Source organism: Bipolaris zeicola (assembly GCF_000523435.1).
Source record: "Bipolaris zeicola 26-R-13 unplaced genomic scaffold scaffold_15, whole genome shotgun sequence".
Classification (NCBI taxonomy): domain Eukaryota; kingdom Fungi; phylum Ascomycota; class Dothideomycetes; order Pleosporales; family Pleosporaceae; genus Bipolaris; species Bipolaris zeicola.
In genome coordinates, this window is record NW_006912064.1 from 122,434 (window position 1) to 146,238 (window position 23,805).

The 23,805-nt window shown below is 52.1% G+C and overlaps 9 protein-coding genes across 9 annotated transcripts; 3 read left to right on the plus strand and 6 right to left on the minus strand.

Annotated features, from left to right (window-relative positions):
* Positions 1-19: 19 nt before the first annotated feature.
* On the minus strand, positions 20-723 carry COCCADRAFT_85842 (uncharacterized protein; the record flags this gene model as incomplete). Its single annotated transcript, XM_007710197.1, has 2 exons — positions 20-427; positions 502-723. 2 exons carry the CDS (start codon positions 721-723, stop codon positions 20-22), a joined length of 630 nt encoding a protein of 209 aa, XP_007708387.1.
* Positions 724-971: 248 nt separating this feature from the next.
* Positions 972-3,058, plus strand: COCCADRAFT_33431 (uncharacterized protein; the record flags this gene model as incomplete). The annotated part of the gene is made up of 3 exons (XM_007710174.1): positions 972-1,325; positions 1,408-2,812; positions 2,913-3,058. 3 exons carry the CDS (start codon positions 972-974, stop codon positions 3,056-3,058), a joined length of 1,905 nt encoding a protein of 634 aa, XP_007708364.1.
* A 246-nt stretch (positions 3,059-3,304) lies between these two features.
* COCCADRAFT_33432 (uncharacterized protein) lies at positions 3,305-4,710 on the minus strand (the record flags this gene model as incomplete). Its single annotated transcript, XM_007710175.1, has 2 exons — positions 3,305-4,369; positions 4,426-4,710. The coding sequence occupies 2 exons, from the start codon at positions 4,708-4,710 to the stop codon at positions 3,305-3,307; spliced, it is 1,350 nt and encodes a 449-aa protein (XP_007708365.1).
* Positions 4,711-5,560: 850 nt separating this feature from the next.
* COCCADRAFT_33433 (uncharacterized protein) lies at positions 5,561-6,417 on the minus strand (the record flags this gene model as incomplete). The annotated part of the gene is made up of 2 exons (XM_007710176.1): positions 5,561-6,046; positions 6,100-6,417. The coding sequence occupies 2 exons, from the start codon at positions 6,415-6,417 to the stop codon at positions 5,561-5,563; spliced, it is 804 nt and encodes a 267-aa protein (XP_007708366.1).
* Positions 6,418-7,499: 1,082 nt separating this feature from the next.
* On the minus strand, positions 7,500-8,417 carry COCCADRAFT_85789 (uncharacterized protein; the record flags this gene model as incomplete). The annotated part of the gene is made up of 1 exon (XM_007710198.1): positions 7,500-8,417. One exon carries the CDS (start codon positions 8,415-8,417, stop codon positions 7,500-7,502), a length of 918 nt encoding a protein of 305 aa, XP_007708388.1.
* Positions 8,418-9,833: 1,416 nt separating this feature from the next.
* On the plus strand, positions 9,834-13,902 carry COCCADRAFT_1756 (uncharacterized protein; the record flags this gene model as incomplete). The annotated part of the gene is made up of 9 exons (XM_007710136.1): positions 9,834-9,863; positions 9,916-9,965; positions 10,021-10,152; positions 10,207-10,355; positions 10,403-10,432; positions 10,479-10,487; positions 10,537-12,258; positions 12,309-13,312; positions 13,366-13,902. 9 exons carry the CDS (start codon positions 9,834-9,836, stop codon positions 13,900-13,902), a joined length of 3,663 nt encoding a protein of 1,220 aa, XP_007708326.1.
* An 879-nt stretch (positions 13,903-14,781) lies between these two features.
* Positions 14,782-15,648, minus strand: COCCADRAFT_1757 (uncharacterized protein; the record flags this gene model as incomplete). The annotated part of the gene is made up of 3 exons (XM_007710137.1): positions 14,782-15,088; positions 15,151-15,270; positions 15,608-15,648. 3 exons carry the CDS (start codon positions 15,646-15,648, stop codon positions 14,782-14,784), a joined length of 468 nt encoding a protein of 155 aa, XP_007708327.1.
* Positions 15,649-17,833: 2,185 nt separating this feature from the next.
* On the minus strand, positions 17,834-18,949 carry COCCADRAFT_33437 (uncharacterized protein; the record flags this gene model as incomplete). Its single annotated transcript, XM_007710177.1, has 6 exons — positions 17,834-18,107; positions 18,155-18,226; positions 18,360-18,422; positions 18,551-18,570; positions 18,658-18,730; positions 18,900-18,949. 6 exons carry the CDS (start codon positions 18,947-18,949, stop codon positions 17,834-17,836), a joined length of 552 nt encoding a protein of 183 aa, XP_007708367.1.
* A 542-nt stretch (positions 18,950-19,491) lies between these two features.
* COCCADRAFT_1759 (uncharacterized protein) lies at positions 19,492-23,345 on the plus strand (the record flags this gene model as incomplete). The annotated part of the gene is made up of 5 exons (XM_007710138.1): positions 19,492-19,545; positions 19,595-20,332; positions 20,390-21,043; positions 21,099-21,127; positions 21,215-23,345. The coding sequence occupies 5 exons, from the start codon at positions 19,492-19,494 to the stop codon at positions 23,343-23,345; spliced, it is 3,606 nt and encodes a 1,201-aa protein (XP_007708328.1).
* Positions 23,346-23,805: the final 460 nt, after the last annotated feature.

A 23,805-nucleotide genomic window follows, 5' to 3' on the forward strand; every position in this document is an offset into this window, starting at 1 on the left:
ACTTGATAGGTAATGGAAGTTATGAGTATAACTCGGCATCATCCGGTCTTCTCATTCCATGCGTCTCACCGTGCTCGGGGAATTGTGGTCTTTTCAAGGCTGTACCTTCCTTCAAGTAGAGAATTAATCTAAACGCTGCGTTGCCATTCAGATAGTACCGGTGCAGCCTCTTGCTTCTTATAAAGCCTAGCCTTTCATACAACTTCAGACTTGCGGTGTTTGACACTTCTGTCTCCAAGACTATCTCATCGGCGTCGCGTGCAGTCATGGCGTCGACGGCCAACCGGACAAGCTTGGTAGCTATACCGCGGCCTCGGTATTCCTCCTTCGTTGCGAGCATTGCGACATAACCCCGGTAGGTCCCTGAACGGTGCGGTTCGAGCTTGCATGTGATTACGCCAATTAGAGCGTTGGTGGGGGAGAGCGCCTATCAAGGAAGTTGTTAGCGAAGGTTATTGAAGTAACAAACCAAAAAGTCTAGATTCAGAAGAGTGCGCATACCATGTAGCAAAGATCGCCCCATTGGTACAGGAAATAGCGGTATACATAGATACTGTAGGGCTCAGAGAGGTCCTTTGAGATTAGTTGACGGATGGCGGGGAGATATTGCTCTTCCTTGGAAGGTTCGTATTGTATATACTGGAGATCCGAATCTTTTAGGTCTTCTGGATCGCCAGTCTTTGGCACATCAGCCGCAGTCAGGCTGTCGTCATTTCCGGCCATTTCGCGCGTGGAAGTCGGTGTTGAAGGCGGCGGCAAGTGGAGGTAGGTTGGACAAGGTTGCGGAGAGACCCCCGGCTTGGCAACAACGGGCGCAAACGTGCCTTTGCGAAGGACCCTTGTTGTCGATCGTTCCGTCACATGCCGGAGGATTCGGACATTTGCGACCCTTTGTGCAGGGAGAAACTCTGCTTGGTTTCTTTCTCACCAACCTTTTTCACCTTGGATACTCCTTTTACTAGTATCTGCACATGTCTTTTCTGAGACGTCGCTTTGGCGGCGGTGGCGGCGGTACCGGCGGCGAAGGAGAGGACTCGACGCCTGAGTTCTCTCGCGAACCCTCACCTGGAGCAGATGGTAAACGACCAGCGAATCTGCGGGTGATTACCGCGGAGCAACTGGCGACGTTGAAACAGAAGGGAAAGCACAAGAAGAGGAATAATATCTGGGTTTTTGTTCTTGGTGGCCTATTCGGACTGTTGGCCGCGGGGTTCTTTGCGAGCAATAATGACATGATTGACCTGACGAGTCTGGGGGAAATGAACCTGGAGAGCATCTTGGAGGCACTACCAGAGAACTTTGTGAAGAGTGCGCAACAGATGCAGGTATGCGCACTCTTTCTGTACATACAGGTGGTCTCGAAAGATAGCAGAGAGGGATGGAGACTGACTTTCACCCCTCCACTAGAAAACCGAACGAGACGCCGTAAACTACGATTCCTTTGCCGTCGGGCTACACGCGAAGAAGCAGGGCATAAAGGCTAAGCACCCAGTTATCATGATTCCTGGTGTCATCTCCACGGGACTGGAATCATGGGGCACAGAGGAAAGCTCAAGACAGTACTTTCGCAAGAGACTGTGGGGTTCGTGGACAATGATGCGCGCATTGGTTATGGACAAGGCTCAATGGAAGCGCCACATTATGCTTGACAAAGACACTGGACTCGATCCACCAGGTGTCAAACTCCGTGCGGCACAAGGGTTCGACGCAGCAGACTTCTTCATAACGGGATACTGGATATGGAACAAGATTCTCGAGAACCTTGCTACGGTCGGATACGATCCTGGAAACGCTTTCACAGCAGCTTACGACTGGCGCATGTCATATATGAACTACGAAATCCGCGACCAGTATTTTACCCGTCTCAAGTCGCACATCGAAGTCGGCGTCCGCGTGTCGAACCAAAAAGTCGTGCTCCTCTCGCACTCCATGGGCTCCCAGGTACTCTACTACTTCCTCCACTGGGTCGAAGCAGAAGGCTACGGCAACGGCGGCCCAGACTGGGTCGACAAGCACATCGACTCGTGGATCAACATCTCAGGCTGCATGCTGGGTGCCGTCAAAGACGTTCCCGCCGTACTCTCGGGTGAAATGAAAGACACAGCCCAACTCAACGCCTTCGCCGTCTACGGCCTCGACCGCTTCCTCTCACGCTACGAGCGCGCCGAACTCTTCCGCGCCATGCCCGGTCTCTCCGCCATGCTCCCCCTCGGCGGCAATGCCGTCTGGGGCGACGAATCCGGCGCGCCCGACGACTTGCCCGGCCAGAACGAAACCCACGGCCGCTTCCTACGCTTCCGCAACTCAAATTCCACGCTTACAAAGAAAAACATCACAATAGATGAAACTCTGCCGTTCCTCTTCCGCAACACCGAACCCTGGTTCAAGAAAATGATCCTATCCTCCTACTCCCACGGCGTAGCCCACACAACAAAGCAAGTAGAAGACAACCAGCTCCTCCCCGCAAAATGGATCAACCCCCTCGAAACGCGTCTCCCGCTCGCCCCCAACCTCAAAATCTACTGCTTCTACGGCGTAGGCAAGGAAACAGAGCGCGCGTATTATTACCGTAGCGACGACGATCCCGTTAGCGAACTCAATGTTACCCTCGATACCATGTATACCCAGGGCAATGTGGATCATGGCGTTGTAATGGGTGAAGGCGATGGCACGGTGAATTTACTCAGTAGTGGGTATATGTGCGCTAAAGGGTGGAAGATCAAAAGGTATAATCCTGCAGGCGTGAAAGTTACGACGTTTGAAATGAGACATGAGCCTGATCGGTTTAGTCCGAGGGGTGGTCCGAATACTGGTATGTTTTTTCTTTCTTCTCTCTCTCTCTCTTTCTTTTTCTTTTTTCTTTTTCTTTTATCGTATTTTGCGCATGAGCTGATGATGGGGGGTGAATTTAGCGGATCACGTCGATATCCTGGGTCGTATGTCGTTGAATGATTTGATCCTCCAGGTTGCGGGTGGACGCGGTGAGTTGATTGAGGAGACGATTCATTCGAATATCCGCGAGTATGCGGAGAAGGTCAAGATTTACGAGGAAGAATGAGCATTTTTTCGTTTTTCAGTGCGTGAAGCTGGGGGGGGGGTTTTTTTTTGCGTAAGTAGTGAGGGGAGGTAAAGGTGGGAAACGTCTGTACGTTTATGGCGTATCTGGGAATAAGGGGGGATAGAGCTGGGTGGCTGGGCTGAGTTAAGTGACTTGAGAGCATGATACCATAGACCAATAAAGTGCGTTTTTTTCCTTTGCATTATGTTTTATATATGTCTCCCCCATCATGTTGGGTCTATCATCTTACTTCTTCTCCTCTAGACTCAGACCTTCGATGGCCTTCTCACCACCCTCAGTCCCCACATCTACAGTTGCCTTGTCCTCACCCTCAACATGGCCGTCTGGCTTGGCCTCGACATTTCTCTTTGGGTGGAAGGTACCCTTGTTCTTGACCTTCTTCTCCTTCTTGACCACAGGTGGTGGTGGGTAAGCCTTTTGCTCAATCTCCTTCCACTCAGGGCTAGCCTGGAACTCCTTTTGTACAGGCTCAAGCAGGGTGATGAGGGCTTCTGTGACAGCAGGCTTGAGGTCCTGGGGAGTGAGGATGTCGTTTCGGTAGTCCTCCTGCATCTTCGTAATGTCAGTGTAGACGAGGGGCTCGCCCTCGCGACGCTTAACAACAAACTTGGGTTCACCGTGGATGAGATGGCCGGCGGGGAGGAGAACGTATTCGACGAAGCTGAGGACGCCGTTTTCTTCGACCACCTTTGGTGCCGCATGCGCTTTCTTGAGCTTGCGCTTGACTACATCCGCATCGTCGAGAACGTCAATCTTGGAATCTGGGTCGGAAGCGCTCATCTTTCCACCTTGCAGACCGGGAACCATGGGGTTCATCAAGTGGGCGCGCTCCTTGTAGCCAATCTTGGGTAGCACATCCTTTGCGAGTGCAAAGATTTTACGTTGGTCTACACCACCAAATTGAACGTCTACATCGAGGTACTCCTCGTCGAGAGCTTGCATGAGAGGGTAGAGAAGTCCACTGAGTGGCGCATTCTCCGTCTGTTTGACGACCTCGGCACCGGCCTTTTTCGCAGTAGCCTCGCTCGTTATACTTGCCAGCCTTAGAAGATCCATTGTGTAGTCTGCATTCAATTCGTAGCTTGAGCCCAGCACAAACTCTAGTTTCTCGATTGGTACTTTGACCGCCTTCAGAAGCGCTGTAATGGTGAAGCGGTAGTATTGGGCGCGGAACTTGACAAGCTCAATTGGCGCTTTCAAGTTGTCGAGGAAGCCGTGGATGTCGGCAAGGAGAATCTTGACATGGCAGCCCGCTGCGAGGAATTGTGCAAGCTTGAGGATAGGGACGAACTACATGGAGCCTATCAGTATCACACGCGACTCAATTCAAATAACACAAGACGCACGTATCCGCAATGAGGTCGTCCTGTTGTCGCAGTACCCCAGTAGACCTTCAGGTGGCCCTGCTTCTTCAACGCCTCATCCATAATCTCTGGGTTCAGCACTTCAGCCAAGTTGACCTTGATGAGCGACATCTTTTCTTCAGCCGACAAGTTTGCGCCGGGGCCATCGTACGCAGCATCTTTGGCCTTTCGTAACCTTTCCTTTGCGTCTTTGAGTTGTGATTGCGCCTCTTCAATTCGCTTTTCGATTGCGGTAATCTCGTCTTGGATGGCGGCGGGGTCGGCCATTGTGTCGGCTATGGCGGGGTATAAAGAAGGGCGATTGGCGTGTTTTACGAAATTGAACGAAAGGAAAAGATGGAAAAGAATTCAGATACAAGAAATTCAAGATAGCAAGAACACCAATTTATGATCGTTCGAGCTCAGCTGGGGCGGATGTGGTGACTGCAAGCTTGAAGCGCGAGCTGAATGAGTCGTGGTGGGGCTGAAGGCCAGTCACCGAAATAACATTTACAGGGTCCAGTGCTGGCTGTGCCACACTCAATGTGGCTGGCTGTGTCCGCGATTCGGTAAGGCTAGCTTCTCTGCTGCGATCTTAGGCGTACTATGAATTCATACACAGGAATGTGAAAATAGGTTATTTAGAGAGGCGGCTAAGAACATAGGCCTTGGGCTTGGCTCTTCCGATGTCACTACTACTGAGCTTGTGGTGCCGCAGGAATGTCAAAATAATTCAGCCAATGAGTCATCTTCCATCAAAAGTTGGCTGAGAAATGTGGTTTCCATCAAGAAACAGTGGAATACTTGGTTGTAGCCAGCGAGTATGCTCCTGAGAAGAGTTAGTTCACAGGCCCATCTAGTAATGTTCAAATGCGCAAGAATCGAGTTAGCAAGGCAACGCGCCTGCTAAACAAGTGTTTTCTGATAAAAATATCTAACGAGTGTATAAACAAGAAGCCAAAATCAGTCTAATGCAAAAGCTCAAATCAAAAGAAGAATCAGTAACCAAAAAGCCCAAAACCATCCATCATTATCGTGAAAAAAAAACGCCATCGCTATGAAAACTCAAATCGTGAATGCCATATCCTCATACCGTCAAACCATCTCCATCCCACTTGCTTGTCTGGGTGCGCTAGATTTACTGACGCTTGCACTTGGCAAGGCAGGTGTCCATGTCCTGAGCTAGGTTGGGAGGAATCTGCTTGCGGAACTCCTCAATGTTGGACGCGTCAATGGAGCTAGGGAATCCCAGGGTAGCCTTGAGCACACCCGAGTTGAGAGCAAAGAAGTTCTGGGCAACCTGGCTAGTACCAGGGTCCTCAGAGTTGAGGGTAGCGACGAAAGTGGCGTTGTCGCAGTTGTTGTTGAACTGGAAGTGGATGGAGCCTTGGGGGAAAACGGTGCCTTCGAACTTGTTGAGGTAGCTGGCGACTTCGGGGTTCTCGCCGGCCTTGACGAGGCCGTTCTCAAGGACGTAGCCGAATTCGAGGTTCTTGCCTTCGACGAGGGTGAGGAATTCAGTGGCACGGGGGTGGACGTGAGGAGTGTTGATTCCACAGGGAGCAAGGAAGCCAACTGTGGTGCTGATGCCGAGGCCAGTGAGGATGGGGAAGCTCTCGATGTTCTAGGTGGGGTGTTAGTATGAAGCTTTTACTGCTAAGATGTCACTGGACTTACTGCTGCAACAGCGACACCACCGTTGGCGCCTGCTGGAGGAGGCGTGTTCCTGTCGAAAGTAAAGACGACCAACTTCCTCAACGCCTCTCCAGTGAAGAGGGTTTGCCCTTGAGTGAGGAGTCTCTGGAAGCGCTTGATAGCCGTGGGGGCAGTGAAGAGGTCGTCAAAGAGGGCATCCTGGTTTGCAGTAGGAGCCGGAGGTGCGACCGTAGTAGTGGTAGCGGTAGCGTTGACGGTAGGGAAGCCCTGGGCTTGAGGAAGGGCTTGAACAGCTCCCAGAGTGAGCGCAGCGATGACGATTTTGGTGAAGGTAGACATGATTACTGATTAAGAAGCGAAGGCTTGGACAGTAAAGGGAAATGAGACAAGGAAATAAGGAAAAGAGAAGATTGTAGTATGAGTTATTGATTGTGAGTAAGGAGATGATTCTCCAAACTGCGTTCTATGGCAATATACTTATACTTCGATGCTCAAGTTCATCTTCCCAGCTTGATGACCATGTCTCGGACGGCAACTGATGGTTCCGACGATAGCGTGATGGCTGTACAGTGCTTGTAGACCGCCAACTCACGGCGTGGTTTATTCGGGAACACATGTATTCTGCTTATAGAATTTACAAGACAGAAATATCTATTGGTCAGAATTGCAGGAAACATCAGCCTTTGCTCTAGGTCGTCAGCCTCGCAGCGGGGGCGCTTGGCGAAGTACGCCTTATTCGGGCGGTGCCACTTGTACGCAAACGGAACAAAAAGATCATGAGAATAAACAATTATTACGCCATGCCTGTGTATATAGATGACGCTGAAACAACTAAAAGATGACGTGGGAATAGTGTGTCCAGGGTGTTGGGAGGATGCCTACTCTACCGACTAGATGGAGATGTTGTTCTATTCAGAAAGAATGGGGCTCAAAGGCCTTGGAGGCTCCTGGTGTGGCGCAGAGAAACGGAACATTGACGAGCCGTACTATTTGAGAGGCCTTGTCGGCGGAGGATCATGTTGGTTTGTTTTGTGGGGTTAGAATGAGTGGTGGTAAGCCTCCCCTGCTGGGCGTTGTTGCTGTTTAGCCCGCCCGCTTAGCGACGTGAGTTCCAAAAATAGCTCTGGAGATGGCAGGCGCCAGCAAATCTTACAAATATACAACGGTGACGATTGCCGCGCAAGACGACAGCCATGCTAGTCACAAGAAGTAACACAACGCACCTCGCTTGGTAGTCAACGCTGAGCAATACAAAGGTAAAAACAGATTCATTTGGAGACCCGATCGTAACGCTACACAAAAGACAACGCCGCACAAACTCCTCGCTGATGAACGCCATGGTTGGAGTGCAAAGATAGACTAATTATATGACAAGACCCCGGCCCGATTTTCATTTCGCGTAAGTGAAGCCATGATTCCTTTTACTCAAAGATACTGTACTCGATATCGATGTTGTCGTGAGCTGTCCAGAAGGGAAGCTCGTCCAGAGTGAAGCCGTCGTCGCTGGGGATGGAGGGCGGGCCTTTTGAGTGCAGCACTATTCCTTCTTCGGGTTCCTCGACTTCGAGGATGTTGTTGGTGTTTGGGACGCCCCGATCTACGAAGATCAGCGACTCTCTTCTTGGCCCGCGTACACGTCGACGAAGCCGGCGTGCGCTTGGGTCCATGTCGTCCAGGGGGTCGTTGTCGGAGTAGTCGCTATCGCCTTCAACGCTCTGGCTGTAGCTGCGTTTTTTGAAGATGCCGGCGCTCCACCGCTTTTTCTTCTGTCGGTATTTGAGCACCCGCTTCTCGTCGTCTGACGAGTCTTCCTCGAGCTGCAATTCGTTCATTCTGGCGAAGATCTCGGCTTTCACTCCGTTCCTTTCGCTCTTTGCGTCTTCGCAATGGTCCGGCTGGAGTACCTCTACATCACAGTCGTAGCCAGGGTCGTCGTCCAGCTCTTCGAGGATGAATTGGGCCTTTTCCACGCGGCGCAGGGGTGGCTGCTCTTCCGGCTCGCTTTCCTGGTCCGAGTAATTCTCGTCGTCAGAGTCGCACTCGAACTCGGAATCTTCGCAGGTGGTGGCAGCGAAGGCTCGGTCAGAGTCCGAGGACGGGCGGGAGCATGGCTCGCATGATTGGGGGCGGGTGAAGCTGAATTGGTGGTTGAAGCCAGTGGGCTCGATGTACTCGAGGGGCGGTGTCTGGACGCAGCTGGCCATGCGCTTGTACTGTGGAGAGGGCTGGCGTGGTGGGGGTGGGAAGCGACTGTGGGCTTCGGGGCTGGGCGTCATGGGCGGCGACTGGAGGTGCCCGTTGAGAGTGGTGACTGGTGGCTGGTGGTAGTGTTGGGCCATGGTGTGGAGAGAGATATGGGGTTTGGTGTGGATGGGAAAGATTGCGTCAGGCTGCTTGCAGCCAATTGCGAGGGCGTACGTATCAGTGGCACTGTGGACAAATTGATGCGAATTGCTCAGGGGATCAGAGTCCGACGGGCGTGTCTAATCTTTGAAATACGGAAGAGAAGTTGCGCCGACTGTAGCATTCTGGAGGTGGCCCGAGAGTGTTTTACTGGGATATCTGAGCGGCGAGCTCGAGCGCAGAGGTGGAGAGGTTTTGGCAAGTCGAACCCTGCAACGCCTTGGCTTATCGTGCAGGAAGTCGAATGGGAGGTGCTACTAGAGGGCAGCAATGCAGCAGACGTCGCTCGCAGAGAACCGGTCAGTTGTGGCGCGCAATGCGGACAGTGTGGTGGACGGTGTGGGTGATGTGCACGAAGAAGAAGAAGAGGAGGAGGAGGAAGAGGACAAAGACAGAGCAAAGTCGTGGAGGTTGGAATTCCCGGCAGCGCTTGAGTGAAAGTGCGTGGTCGGGTCGCCAATTATCAGCAGCGTTTCAGCAGTGAGCTGGCCGGCCACGGAGCGGGTCTGCATTGCTGCCCTTCCCATGTGCAGCATCGCCTTGGTTGGATGGCTCGGGCGCTGGCACGCAATGTGGTCGCGAACGATTAGTCGCAGCAGCAACTCGGGCACTCTCTCCCTTGCGTCAGGCAGGATGGATGCCCAATGAGGTCAGTGAGCAAGATTATCCTGCACTGGGCGGCTAGGTGCTGGCACTGGCTGGCACTGGCATTACCACTACCACTACACTCCACTACACTACCACGGCCAGCTGGCACAATCGTCGCATTGCCAACTTTGGCGGGGCCTCGTTGCGCTACTACACAACCGCCCGCCCGGCCCAGGGCTGCCGGCTAAGGGAGATTTGCGACGACGCGGCCCGCCAAAGTGAGGCTCTGCCCACGGACACTCAGGTGCAACGTGTGCTGTACTGCGCTGTACATATGGGTAGGCATTGCACGTAGCAGTCATGTCGTTGAGGTTCCAGAAATTGAAACACGCTTCTCGACCGGTGGCCGATGCACACAACCATACTAGTCGCTCGTACTAAGTACGCATACCATACCATACCATGCCATGCCATACCATGTCCAGGGGGAGACGTCTCGAGCCTGCTCACGTGACCTTAGGTGGGGAATGTACGCTAGCACCCAATCCGGCTAAGCGCACTTTGGAGGACAATCCGAATGTTGCGTGGCATATCGAACATTGGCCTGAGCAGCTCAGGCGGAGGCAGCCACAACCACTGATAATAGCAAACACCGTGTTTCTTTCTCTTGTCCATATACCCCGGCTCCTGTGCGCCCGCCCTCTCTTGCATTGACTCCTACGTGGCCCACACAGTGAAGCGGCGGCTTCGTCCTCAATCCCGCCATGTCGTCGTCTCCTTCCATGTTGACAAAGGTAGACAGCTCTGCGCTTCTTGTATGCGAACACGCCAGCTGACCCGCATCAGTTCGAGTCAAAGTCCTCGCGTGCAAAGGGCATTGCCTTTCACCCAAAAAGGTTCCTGCGCCCGCCACTATTTGGCCCAATTGTTCTCTGCTGACCGCCCCAAAAGGCCATGGATCCTCGTATCGCTGCACTCGTCGACTATCCAGCTATGGGACTACCGCATGGGAACCCTCATCGACCGTTTCGAAGAACACGACGGGCCGGTCCGCGGCGTTGACTTCCACAAGACGCAGCCATTGTGAGCATTTAGCACCACCTGGCCATTTCCATAGCCATATACTGAGACGCGCAGGTTTGTCTCGGGCGGTGATGATTACAAGATCAAGGTCTGGTCGTACCAGACGCGGCGTTGTCTCTTCACATTGAACGGCCACTTGGACTATGTCCGAACCGTCTTCTTCCACCACGAGCTGCCATGGATATTGAGTAGCTCCGACGACCGTAAGCGCATGTCACCGTCACCCGACATGCTCACTAACACACACCAGAGACCATCCGTATATGGAATTGGCAAAATCGTAAGTCTCTCCAGCCCCTTCTGCAAACCACTGCTAACATGTCCAGGTTCACTGAGTAAGTTCATCTCGAGTCCCCGCAACCGTCTAATCTAACCCCGCCCAAGTCTGCACTATGACCGGCCACAACCATTACACCATGTGTGCGCAGTTCCACCCCAAGGAAGATTTGATTGTCTCCGCCTCGCTTGACCAGTCGGTTCGTGTTTGGGACATTTCAGGATTGAGAAAGAAGCATTCGGCACCACAGGCCATGTCCTTTGAGGACCAAATGGCACGCGCCAACCAGAACCAAGCAGACATGTTCGGCAACACAGATGCCGTTGTCAAGTTCGTCCTCGAAGGCCACGACCGAGGTGTGAACTGGGTCGCATTCCACCCCACATTGCCATTGATTGTTTCCGCGGGTGACGATCGCCTCGTCAAGTTGTGGAGGATGTCAGAAACAAAGGCGTGGGAGGTGGACACTTGCCGGGGACATTTCCAGAATGCATCTGCGTGTTTGTTCCACCCCCACCAGGACTTGATACTCTCGGTTGGCGAGGACAAGACAATCCGCGTATGGGATCTCAACAGGCGAACATCGGTCCAATCTTTCAAGAGGGAGAATGACCGCTTCTGGGTGATTGCAGCACACCCTGAAATCAACCTGTTCGCCGCTGGTCACGACAATGGAGTAATGGTGTTCAAGCTGGAGCGCGAGCGACCCGCATCCGCCGTGTACCAGAACAACCTCTTCTACATCACCAAGGAGAAGCATGTACGCTCGTACGATTTCCAAAAGAACCTCGAGTCGCCGTCAATGTTGTCCCTCAAGAAGCTAGGAAGCGCCTGGGTACCTCCACGAACACTTTCCTATAACCCTGCCGAACGCTCTATCCTGGTCACATCTCCAGCGGACAGCGGAACATACGAGCTCATCAGCCTTCCACGCGACGCTTCAGGAGCAGTAGAACCCACCGACACCAAGCGCGGCTCTGGAAACTCTGCTGTATTCGTGGCTAGGAACCGATTTGCAGTCTTCAACCAATCCAACCAGCAGATTGATATCAAGGACCTCAGCAACTCCACCACCAAGACTATCAAGCCTCCTCATGGAACAACTGACATCTACTTTGGTGGAACCGGCAACTTGCTCTTGATTACACCTACCTCTGTTGTTCTTTATGATATCCAGGCCAAGAAAAACCTTGCTGAGCTGACCGTTAATGGCGTAAAGTATGTTGTCTGGTCATCAGATGGACTGCATATGGCCCTCTTGAGTAAGCACAATGTCACAATTGCGACAAAGAACTTGGAGCAGGTTAGCACTCTGCATGAGACGATCCGCATCAAGAGCGCAGTCTTTGACGATACCGGTGTCCTGCTTTACTCTACTTTGAACCACATCAAGTACAGTTTGATGAATGGCGACAACGGAATTGTCCGCACTCTTGAACAAACCGTATATCTCGTCAGGGTCAAGGGCCGCAACGTATACTGCCTGGACCGAGCCGCGAAACCCAAGATCCTCCAGATTGACCCTACTGAGTATCGATTCAAGCTTGCCCTTGTAAAGCGAAACTACGACGAGATGCTCAACATTATCAAGACTTCAAGCTTGGTTGGACAGAGCATCATCTCCTACCTCCAAAAGAAGGGATATCCTGAAATTGCTCTTCAGTTTGTTCAGGATCCCCAGACACGATTCGAGCTTGCTATTGAATGCGGCAACCTTGAGGTTGCGGTAGAGATGGCAAAGCAACTTGATCGCCCCAAGCTCTGGCAGCGATTGAGCAACGAAGCATTGGCACACGGCAACCATCAAACCGTAGAAATGACATATCAGAGTAAGTACTTCGATCATTTGATACGAACCTCGCTAAACAGTGGGCAACAGAACTACGGAACTTTGATAAGCTGTCGTTCCTCTACCTTACAACAGGTGACCAGGACAAGCTGAAGCGCATGGCCAAGATTGCAGAGCATCGCGGAGACATGACTGCCCGATTCCAGAACGCACTCTACTTGGGTGACGTGCAGAATCGGATAGAAATGTTCCAGGAGCTCGACCTTTACCCACTGGCATATGCTACCGCTAAAGCCCAAGGCCTCGAGGAACAAGCACAGTCAATCTTGGAAGCTGCAGGTGTCTCGGAAGACCAAATCAAGTTGCCTTCGATAGGCAGTCCTCTCGCACCCGTGAAGCCCATCGTCCCGACTTACCAGGCAAACTGGCCGACGCGCGCAGCTTCTTCGACTGTCTTCGAGAAGGCTCTTCAAGGCGAGGTTGAAGGCATTGGATCCGAGGAGCCTGCAGCCAACGGCTATGGTGATGAGGATCTGCTCGGCGAAGCAGAACCCACTGGTGCTTCAGCCGACCTTGGAGGTGACGAAGAAGATGACATCGGCGGATGGGACATGGGCGACGATGCCGAGGTTGAAGCCGAGGACGATTTCGTCGAGGTTGAGGGTGCTGAAGCCGGTGCTGGAAGCAGCGAAGCCGACCTCTGGGCACGGAACTCACCTTTGGCAGCGGATCACGTCGCGGCAGGCTCCTTTGACACGGCCATGCAGCTACTCAACCGTCAAGTCGGTGCAGTCAACTTTGCCCCTCTCGAGGAGCGCTTCCAAGAGATCTACCAAGCGACACGGACATTTTTGCCCGCTACGCCCAACATGCCATCATTGGTCAACTACGTGCGAAGGACAGTGGACGAGACGGACTCGCGGAAAATCCTGCCGATTATTCCACGGGATTTGGAATCCATACTGTCTAATGACTTGACTGCTGGCAAGCAAGCTTTGGTCAAGAACAAGCTGGAAGATGGTATTGCGACATTCAGGAAGCTACTGCAGCTCATCATGGTCAACGTTGTCTCGTCTCAAGCCGAGCTCTCTGACGTAAGTTTTCTCAAGTGTCCTACACTAAACCTGCAACTAACCGACTATTCTAGGCAAGGAAGGCGATCAACACTGCTACCCAATACATTCTGGCCATGACCATTGAGCTGGAGCGCCGCAAGCTGCTCAACGGTGCTACGGACATCTCTGGTCTCTCTGATGCGGACAAGAAGCGTGTCCTCGAGCTGTCAGCCTACTTCACCATTCCCGAGGTTGAAGGCCCACATAAGTCCATTCCGCTTTCTGCGGCCATGAACTTTGCGCACAAGAACAAGCAGCTGAACACTGCGCTCAACTTTGCGAATGCCCTGCTTGACCGCACTGGCAACGCCAAGATGAAGGAGTCAGCCAAGCGTGTCAAGACGATTGCCGAGAGGAATCCCAGCGACGCGATTGAGATTGACTTTGACCAGTTTGCCGACTTTGACATTTGCGCTGCTAGTCTGACGCCCATCTACGCTGGACAACCGTCGGTGACGAGTCCGTACAGCGGAGCCAAGTACCACGCTAGGTACAAGGGTACCGTGTGCAAGATTGATGGCATCAGTCAGATTGGAGCACCGGCCAGTGGACTACGACTTGTTGGTTGAGAAGTGCAAGTGGGTGGGGGTTTTGTAGTAGTGCTTGATGGGATGACAAACTTGTATGCTTAGCGTTTTCCATGACACTTTGTCAGCGGGGTGGGGGATTGAAAGGGAATAAAAGGTGGTGGGAGGGGAGAGGGAAAAAAAGGGCATATGGGCTGGCGAAGATGAGAGGGAGGAAAGAGAGAGAAAGTTTCAATAGCTTTTTTCTTGTCTTTGTCCTCTTTTTGTCTCTTGCTGAGCCTTTGTACTAGAGGGACTGAGAAAATGTGATATGAAGTATAATGTTGAATTGATGTTTTTTTTTGATGATGGTTGATTTTGCTTGGACTGGTTTGGTGTTGTTGATGCTGTTGAGAGGGCGCTTGGTTTTGTTTGGTAACCAAGTGACGTATGCAGACGTGTTGTACGTTGCACAAGGAAGCAGGTTTGCCCTGCTGAAATCATGTGAAGGTCAGAGTTGATGTGCCATGAGAACAAGGTAACAAGCTGCGTAGTAACATTCTTTTTCTCTTAGATTGACTAACTACTTATCACAATTGCATGGTTCAAGCATAAGGGAAAGAGAAATCACACATGGATTGCTCAAGGTACAATCTAGAGTTGAATTACGACATGAATACTTGTATTATTTTCTTAATGGGCATTATAAGAGGGGGAAAAAACGTTGAAATTTAAGCATAAGTAAAAGGAAAAGAGGTATCAAGCGTGATTACACAAAAAGAAAAAGTCAGAGAAGTCCCCCCTTGTACTCCGGCCTTTTGCCCAATCAAATTCGCCACATTTTCGTCGTCATTGTTCACATCATCCAGGTTGTTGTGAAGGCTTCGTTTGTGTCGACATGTTTCTGATCATTTTTGGTCTTGTACGGCTATCGCGAGATGCTTAAGCCTTGGCTGGTGGAGGGCCTGGTGGTGGTGCATAGCCGCCTCCGCCGTAGCTAGGCTGGGGCTGTTGAAGCTCGACACCGTTTTGCTGACCGTAGTAGTTTTGGTTTGCGCCGCCGCCGTAGTAACCGTTGTTGTTGTTGTTTGTAGCGGCGTCATAGGGCGGGGCGGGTTGGTTTGCGTAGTACGGCTGGGCGTTGTACTGGTTGTTGTTTTGGTTGTTGTAGAGACCAGGACGAGCAGCCCAGCCTGTTCCGTAAAAGGGCTTGCGACCAGCCTTGCGGCGACGACGCGCCGTTAAGCAACTGTCAGTGCGTGTTAGTACGTGCTTCCTGAGAATGAATGTGGTGATTGGCAATGGACTTACGAGCAGAGTACAAAGAGCAGGAGGAAGCCGACGACGACAACGACGAGGACTACCCATCTGACCCAATTGTTCCAGGCTGAGCTTCTGCAGCGCCTGTAGCCATATCTGTCGATATAACACCTAGCCATGGTGTGTTAGAATGATGTTTGTCGGTGTAGAAGTTGTCGCAATGCAAAAGAGTAGTAGTAGTAGTGAAGAAGGATGCGTGGAACTGGGGCTGGAAGCTTGGAGGAAACCAGGGTACAAAAACAAAAAGCTGGCTTGATATTGGCAGAGGTAGAGTATGAGAAGATGCCGATGGAAGCGGATTCGAATGACGTTGTGACGTCGTATGTTGCAAAGGACCCAAGGCGAGTTCTCATACCCTAGCCACTGATGCCGATAGCCGGGCAAGGTCGTGCAGTAGCAACGCACCGCCACTCTTGGAAACATGAAAATCAGTGGCGCACAAACTTACCTGTCGTCATCCCAGTAGATCTGTCTAGCCTGCAGATGCATTGTTGTAGCAGGAGCAAATTATGAATCTGTCGGTACTATGGAGGGAGTGAGAGAAGAGAGAGGCGCAAGGTAGAAGGAATGACGAAGTGCATGACCATATAAGCCGGAGCAGGCAAGGATCCGGCGGACGCTCAGCCACACACCAAGAGAGCAACCCCGCTTGGCACGACGTGGAAAGACTTTGGCCGCGCAGACCATCAACGGCGTCTGCGCCAGCATGGGTGACGACCACGACTACGATTGCGCGCGCATTTATGCCCGGACGGTGCTAGCGCCAACGAGAAGCCTCTAGATGGGCATTGAGGGGGGAAATGTTGGTGGAAACGTCGCTGCGGCCTTTTCGTCCAGTACGTACTCAGCCCTGCGGGAATGGTCCAGCTCGTCCGCTTCCACAGTACATACATACGTCATCTGACCCAACACACCACCGCCCCGGACCGGCGCCGTATGTACGGCGGTGGCCATTGCCGTATTGCAGCTTACGAAGCAGCGTGAAACAACGAAACACATACGTGGACAGTAGAGTAAGGGGAGCTTGTTTGGTCGTGTTTCCTCCATTGCATGCATCTGTTTGAGGTTGGCATGCATGTACGTTGTAGAGTAGTCGCATGGATCATGCTGTCTGTTGCGCTCGGGACGTATGCCGGGTCTAGTCCGAAAAGGAGCAATAGGCGTTGGAGCTGGACGCTAGTGGTGTGAGACAGTGGCGCGCCACTGCTGAGTTGTCCGTGGATTGGATTCAAACATGGACTTTTGTACGAGATGGCGTTGGCCTTGTGGTTGACTTGTCATGTTGTAAGCATTGATGGATGAGGGGGGAAGGGGAACATGGTACAATTGTACCTACACCTACTAATACAAGTAAGCTGACCCATGTTGCTACCACCAGTCGAGGCTTACATATACTACATTTACATATCACTATAGATCCCTACTATGTGTGTACTTACATGTAGGATACGTAGTTTGTACGTTTGCATACAGGTGTGGATCTGGATACTTACAGTAGTATACCGTTGCAACCCCACAATCCTTCACCCACGCCACCAGCATGCCCCAAAGCCGTTCACGCCAGACGTCCCTCGCCCCGCCAGCTCATCGGTTCCGTGGGCTACGACCCTTGGGCAGGCCGGGGGGTTGCAGCGCTCGCGACGTGTCGGCCCAATGAGGGCCTCGGAGCGCAGCGTTGGCCGCAAGACGCTAATGCAGGATGAGTTGTTCAACTGGTGCTGGCATGGATTTGCCTGGGGCCCGCCAATCTGCCAGCCTGCATTGTGCGAAATAATAGTTGTTTGTCCCTCACCGTCGCCTCTCGTCGCTTTGTGCATTGATCCTCTTCTCTCCTTGCGGCCCTTGCTGTCATCTCTACCCCTCAAGTCGTCAAGGCCCAAGCCCGTCTCTGCGCCTCCCCGTGCCACCCAAGTCGTTCTCCCGTCAAACTGGCCCGTTTCAAACAACCACAACCCGCCGGACCGCCCGCTCTGCAGAGAAAAAAATAAAGAAAGCCCAGGACCTGGTGCAATACCCGCGCCCGCAATTGCCTTTCACTCTTCATTCCCCGTCCGATTTCCACACGCTGTCAGAACAAAAACCTGGCGTTCACGCGCCCCGGCGCACGAGGCTTTCGAGTCACGAGCAAACTCAACACACGGACTAGTCACCAGAGACTACAACATTCCATTCTACCGCTGCCACTCTCAGGTCACTCCCCATGGAGCCGCACAAGGGATCAAGCACGCGCAACAAAACCATGTCCAAACCCGCTTTCAGACTCCCCCTCCCACACCTTCTCATCACTTCTCAACACCCACAACATGGTCGCTCCAATATAAAACAGTCAAAATCATGCATGACCAAACTTGGCCTGTCGCCGTAATAATAGTAATATAAAAAAAAGCCGTAAACGAGTCGAGAGCTAGGGGAACTGGATTGGCCATCGCTAGCCTGCAGAGCGATCTGCCCGTCTTTTCTTCCATCAAGTCGTAAGAATCATTAAAGATATCGTAGAAAGCTGACGACCGTAACTCGTAAGAATCAAACAACGTCGGCGGCCGTAAAAAGTTGCCATAAAAAAAACACAACCTCGAACCGAATGCGTTGCGAACGTCGTGTGGCCCAGAAGACCCCGTCGGTCACGTTACCGCCCGATTGAATACAAACAACACACACATACACACATACTACCTCATTTGCTGGCCCGAGCAATCAGCCACTGCAGCACAGCGTCCAGATTCGTCTCTTCCTTTGCGCTGATGCCGTAGCAGCTCACTTCGCGGTGCGACACTGACTTGAGGTCCAACGCCTCAATCAGCTCATCCACCGAAAGCTTGTTAGGCAAGTCCGACTTGTTGCCCAAGACAAGGAGCGGGATTCCCTCCAGAGCCGGCTTTTCCAGCAGCAGCTTGAGCTCCTCGCCAGCAACGGGCAAGGCCTCTTTGTCAGCCGAGTCGACGATGAACCTGTCCCGATAAGCACAAGCCGACCATCACATGCGAACCACACCTACACGATAGCATTTACCCCGCGGCAGTACCGTTCCCACATGGAACGAAACCTAGGCTGGCCTCCCAGGTCCCAACTGTTGCCCATGGTCAGCAGATGCGCCTTGGTCTAGCTCTCGTTCCCCCCACCCCGCAAGCCTCGCTCAAACGGGAATGGCGCTGCAAGAGCCGAACCTGCGTGACCCAGGACTGAGATGAAGAATAACTTACCACTTCAAGGTGACATGGCCTTTCTGCACACGCTTCATGTTGAAGCCAACGGTGGGGATGGAGCTAGGGCCATTGTCAGCGCATGGACCCCACTACCATGACGCTCATGGTTGCGCGAAGCAGTAGCATCGCCATCGTCGTGAAACATTGTCGCCGTATGCTTGCGCACCTCGGGACAAATTCTAACTTACTCAACAGTGAACTCTCCGCCCTAGACATCAATCAGTCAGCTCACCATCCACCAGAATGAAGCACGGCAGAATGTCATCGTCATTCTCCGCATCAGGAAGCGACTCACCGCCAGAACCCTCAGCAGCGACGTCTTGCCAGCGTTTTGCAATCCTATCATGGTGATGTCCATCTCAGTCGCCCTAGATGATGTGAGCAGTCAGCGTCTTCCATCTCAGGCCATCGCCGCCCGTGACTTTGCGTTTCTTTTGGGGGGTTTGCTAGAGCCGGGCAGATCAGAGGCATCAAATAGCGCACGAGACATGCCAGGCGTACGTGGGTGATGAACAGAAAGCAGACAGGTAGGCGTACCAGAATAGGCGGAGCAGCCAGTCATAGATGCGACGGAAGAGGTTCGCCATAGTCGTTGTCGCGATGGGATACTGACTCGATGGTGTTGCAGTCTGGTTGGGAGGATTGGTGATGTACGAGCGATGGAGGAAGCCTGGGAACCTTGATCCTTGCTGCGGGGCATGTAGTAGGCGTGATCGCCGGGTAGTTAGCAGTAGCAACCGCAGAATGACGACGGGTCAACCGCGACTGGAGATGCAGAGAGGTGCCAGGCAATGCTGTGAGGAAGTAGAGAAGCAAAGCTGTGCCGCCCTAACGAAAGCCAGGAGTGGTTCACGCTGCAGCACAGTGATGGAGCCGCCGCGGCGTGTGACTTTGGGCCCATGGCGCTAGACAGGGGTCTGCCGATGTGGCCTACCGGACTAGTCTAGGAAAAAAGTTCGAGATTGGCATCGCAACTTTCATCATCCATCGCCCTTGCAGCTTGCCGTGCACACCCTCACAGCTCTGCCTGCTGCTGTCCCCCGAATTCGCTCGTCCATGACCCCGTGAGCTGCGCCATCTTTTCCTTCACTGTTTCCCAACCGCAGAGTACACCCCACTCGCGGAAACCATGGCGCCTGCCGCAAGCGCAACGAGCAAGCCACAGCCGCAGTGGTCGACAAAAGTAGGTCTTTGCCTATACTCTTTGCCTACCAGCAACCTAATTGCCCCAGTTCGACACTCTCAGGCGACACGATCTGTTCCGCAACCCGCCCAAGGACAAGACAGCCTACCCGACCCTCGCAGCCGCCGTCGATCCCCACATCAATTCGTTCAACGCCATCTTTGCTCCAGGCGGACAGCTGGCCGAGGGCATACGGGATATTGGCACCAAGGTTTTCCTTGACGGCAACCCATATGCCACCCCTGAAGAGACAGGCCCCCGCAACAGGCTGCACCTGCGCATACAAGATGTCTTCCTCGACAAGCCTGTCCTGCCGCCCACCAACAAGGTCGCCCTCAAGAATCGCAACATTCTTCCCGCAGAGACTCGCGAACGACACGCCACATACCGCGGCAAGATGCGCGCGCGATTAGAGTGGAGGGTCAACAATGGCGATTGGCAGGAAGAGGTTGTCGATCTGGGCTCAATCCCCATTATGCTCAAGTCCAATCGCTGCCATCTCGAGGGCCTCCCACCAGCGGCTCTCGTCAAGGCCAAAGAGGAGAGCGACGAGCTTGGTGGCTACTTCATCATCAACGGAAATGAAAAAATCATCCGTATGCTCCAGGTCAACCACCGAAATTACCCCATGGCCATTAAGCGTGGCGCCTTCACCAATCGCGGTCCTGGTTACACCCAGTTTGGTATCCAACTCCGATCGATGCGACCCGATCAAACATCACAAACAAACGCTCTACATTATCTTAGTGACGGCAACGTCAACTTCCGCTTCTCATGGCGCAAGGCTGTACGAACCACCATGTCCCTTGTCATTTATTCAGTTTTGTGCTAATATTTTCCCCAGGAATACCTCGTCCCAATCTGCATGATCCTCAAAGCCTTGGTCGAAACGAACGATCGAGAAATATTCGAAGGCCTCGTAGGCGCAGCGGGCTCTGAAGGTCTCGAACAAAAGCAGTTTGTAACGGACAGAGTAGAACTGCTGCTCCGGACATACAAGGTCTATGGCCTACACTCCAAGTCAAAGACTCGCGCATATCTGGGAGAAAAGTTCAAGGTCGTTATGCAACTGCCAGCAGACGTCACGGACGAGGAAGCCGGCACTGAGTTCCTTCGGAAAATCGTCCTTCCCCACCTGGGCTGTGTAAACGTAACTCCTGCTCAAGATGCGGACAAATTCCGTATGATTCTCTTCATGACCAGAAAGCTCTATGCTTTGGTCGAGGGTGACTGCGCCGTTGACAACCCAGACGCTGTCCAGAATCAGGAAATCCTACTAGGTGGACAATTGTACGGCATGATCCTGAAGGAGAGGCTAGAAGAATGGCTCAACAGCTTCCAGATTGTTTTGAGAGAATGGGGCAGGAGGACAGAGTACCGGCCTTTTACATCACAAGAATTCCACAAGGATTGGTCTTCCAAGATATTGCGACGGACACAACTGGCTATCGGTCAGGCTATGGAATACTTTCTCAGTACCGGTAACCTCGTTTCGCCGGTAAGTATTTTCTTGATGAAACTTTACACAAGTAATACGCTGACCAGGACAATAGACTGGGCTCGATCTACAACAGACTTCCGGGTTTGTGGTCGTAGCTGAAAAGCTCAACTTTCCAAGGCAAGTTACACTCTCCTTTCTTCCACTAGCGCACCACTGACTTGTACATAGATTTATCTCCCATTTCAGAATGGTGCACAGAGGTGCCTTTTTCGCGACACTCAAAACAACAACGGTTCGGAAACTCCTTCCTGAATCTTGGGGCTTCATGTGCCCCGTCCATACCCCTGATGGTTCTCCTTGTGGACTTCTCAACCACTTTTCGCACACGTGCAAGATTGCGACAACCAATCTAGACGTTTCAGCAGTCCCCAAACTTGTTGCGGAGCTAGGTGTATCGAGCAAATCGTCCGCTTCTCTTGATGCAAGTGTGGTGGTACAGCTGGACGGTCGGGTGCTGGGCTTCTGTTCGCCAAAACAAGCCAAAATTATCAGCGATACGCTACGTTACTGGAAGGTTGAAGGTTCGCACGGTGTGCCGGTCGAGATGGAGATTGGTTACATTCCAAACTCAAACAACGGTCAATATCCGGGAGTCTACATGTTCTCGCAGTGCTCGAGAATGTACCGACCTGTCAAGTACCTGCCTCTCAACAAACTGGATTATGTTGGTCCGTTTGAGCAGCCCTACATGTCCATCTCTGTTACGGACGCCGAGATTGTATCGGGAGACTCAACTCACGTTGAATTTGAGCCGACCAACATCTTCTCCATCATCGCCAACCAGACTCCGTTCTCCGATTTCAACCAATCACCAAGAAACATGTACCAATGTCAGATGGGAAAGCAATCGATGGGTACACCAGGAACTGCCATGAGATACCGAACAGACAACAAAACCTACCGCTTACAAACTGGTCAGACTCCTATTGCCAGACCTCCATTGTATAATGAGTATGGAATGGACAACTTCCCCAACGGAATGAACGCCGTTGTGGCCGTTATTTCTTATACTGGTTACGACATGGACGATGCTATGATTCTGAACAAGTCATCACACGAGCGCGGGTTTGGGCACGGTACTGTCTACAAGACCAAGATTTTAAATCTCGAGGAAGGAAACCGCAAGAGTCGATCGAATAAGTCGATAGCCAAGCTTTTTGGCTTTGCGCCTGAGGGTCTCATCAAAGCAGAGTCTAAGGAGACTCTTGATATTGACGGCTTACCTCGTATCGGGACCATGTTGCGGTCTGGCGATCCCATCGCAGCTTTCCACACTGTCTCATATGATGCAGCTACTGGCGACTACGTGAACCGTGATGGACAGACTCAGTTCCTCAAGTACAAGGAGGACGAAATCGCTTTCGTTGAGGAAGTCCGCGTCATTGGCTCAGAAGACGGTACCCAGCCTTGCCAAAAGGTCTCAGTCAAGCTGCGAACGCCGCGTTCTCCCGTTGTCGGAGACAAGTTCTCTTCTCGTCACGGTCAGAAGGGTGTCGTGTCTCAGAAGTTCCCAACCACTGACATGCCGTTTTCCGAATCCGGCATACAACCAGATGTTATCATCAACCCCCACGCTTTCCCGTCCCGTATGACAATCGGCATGTTTATCGAATCACTGGCTGGAAAATCTGGAGCGCTCCACGGCATGGCGCAGGATTCAACGCCGTTCAAATTCGACGAACAGAACACGGCCGTCGATTACTTTGGTGCCCAATTGAAAGCCGCAGGCTACAACTACTATGGAAATGAACCAATGTACTCTGGAATCACCGGCGAGGAACTTTACGCTGATATCTATATTGGAGTAGTATTCTACCAACGTCTTCGTCACATGGTCAACGACAAATTCCAAGTCCGAAGCAACGGTCCGTCAAACGCACTAACGGGCCAGCCTATCAAGGGTAGGAAGAAGGGTGGTGGTATCCGTGTCGGAGAAATGGAGCGTGATGCTCTGTTGGCCCACGGCACAGCCTTCCTGCTCCAGGATCGACTGATGAACTGTTCCGATTACACCAAAGCCGCCGTTTGCAGAACATGTGGCTCCTTCCTCAGCACCACACCTACTGTCAGCGAATATGGACGCAAAAAGGACAGAAATGGCAAGGACGTTACTATTCGTTGCAGACGTTGCGCCAAGCTTGCTGATAGCAACGATAACGACGTTTGGATGGACGCTCAGGGCTTGCGCTACTCCGGTGGCGAAGATGTCGCGATCGTGGCTGTGCCTGGTGTCCTCAAGTATCTTGACGTTGAACTGTCCAGTATGGGCATCAGACTCAAGTACAACGTGGATCCTTAGACACACATTGGTCTGATAATTTTCAAAGTTGGATGGCTTATCATGCTGCATTTCCTTTTTTGCTGTCCGCCCTCTCGGCGTTGAGAAAGAATGAGTTCATGCCGGATTATTTGGGGAAAAAAGTTTAATGACTTGAGTCTTTTTTAGCATTGCATTTGCCTGGAGTAAATGGTGCCAGATTTGATAGTTTCAATAGATTCTTACGTTTTAGATTCCTTCTTTGTTCCAATTTCCATTGTGTGATCAATCCTGACTAGTGTCTAGCAAACCGTCGTGGTGAAGGAGGTGATTTCTTTCAAATGTTTAAATGACTATAGCTTGTTTCTAGAAGAATGCAGTAGTTCAAAAAGAAAGGAGTGTGGAATTCAAGGAAAACTTCCTCACTACGATATGGCTCAGGTATTCGAATAGGAATTGGGTTTTGACACTGAACTTTTCTTCACATAGTTATACCTTTACG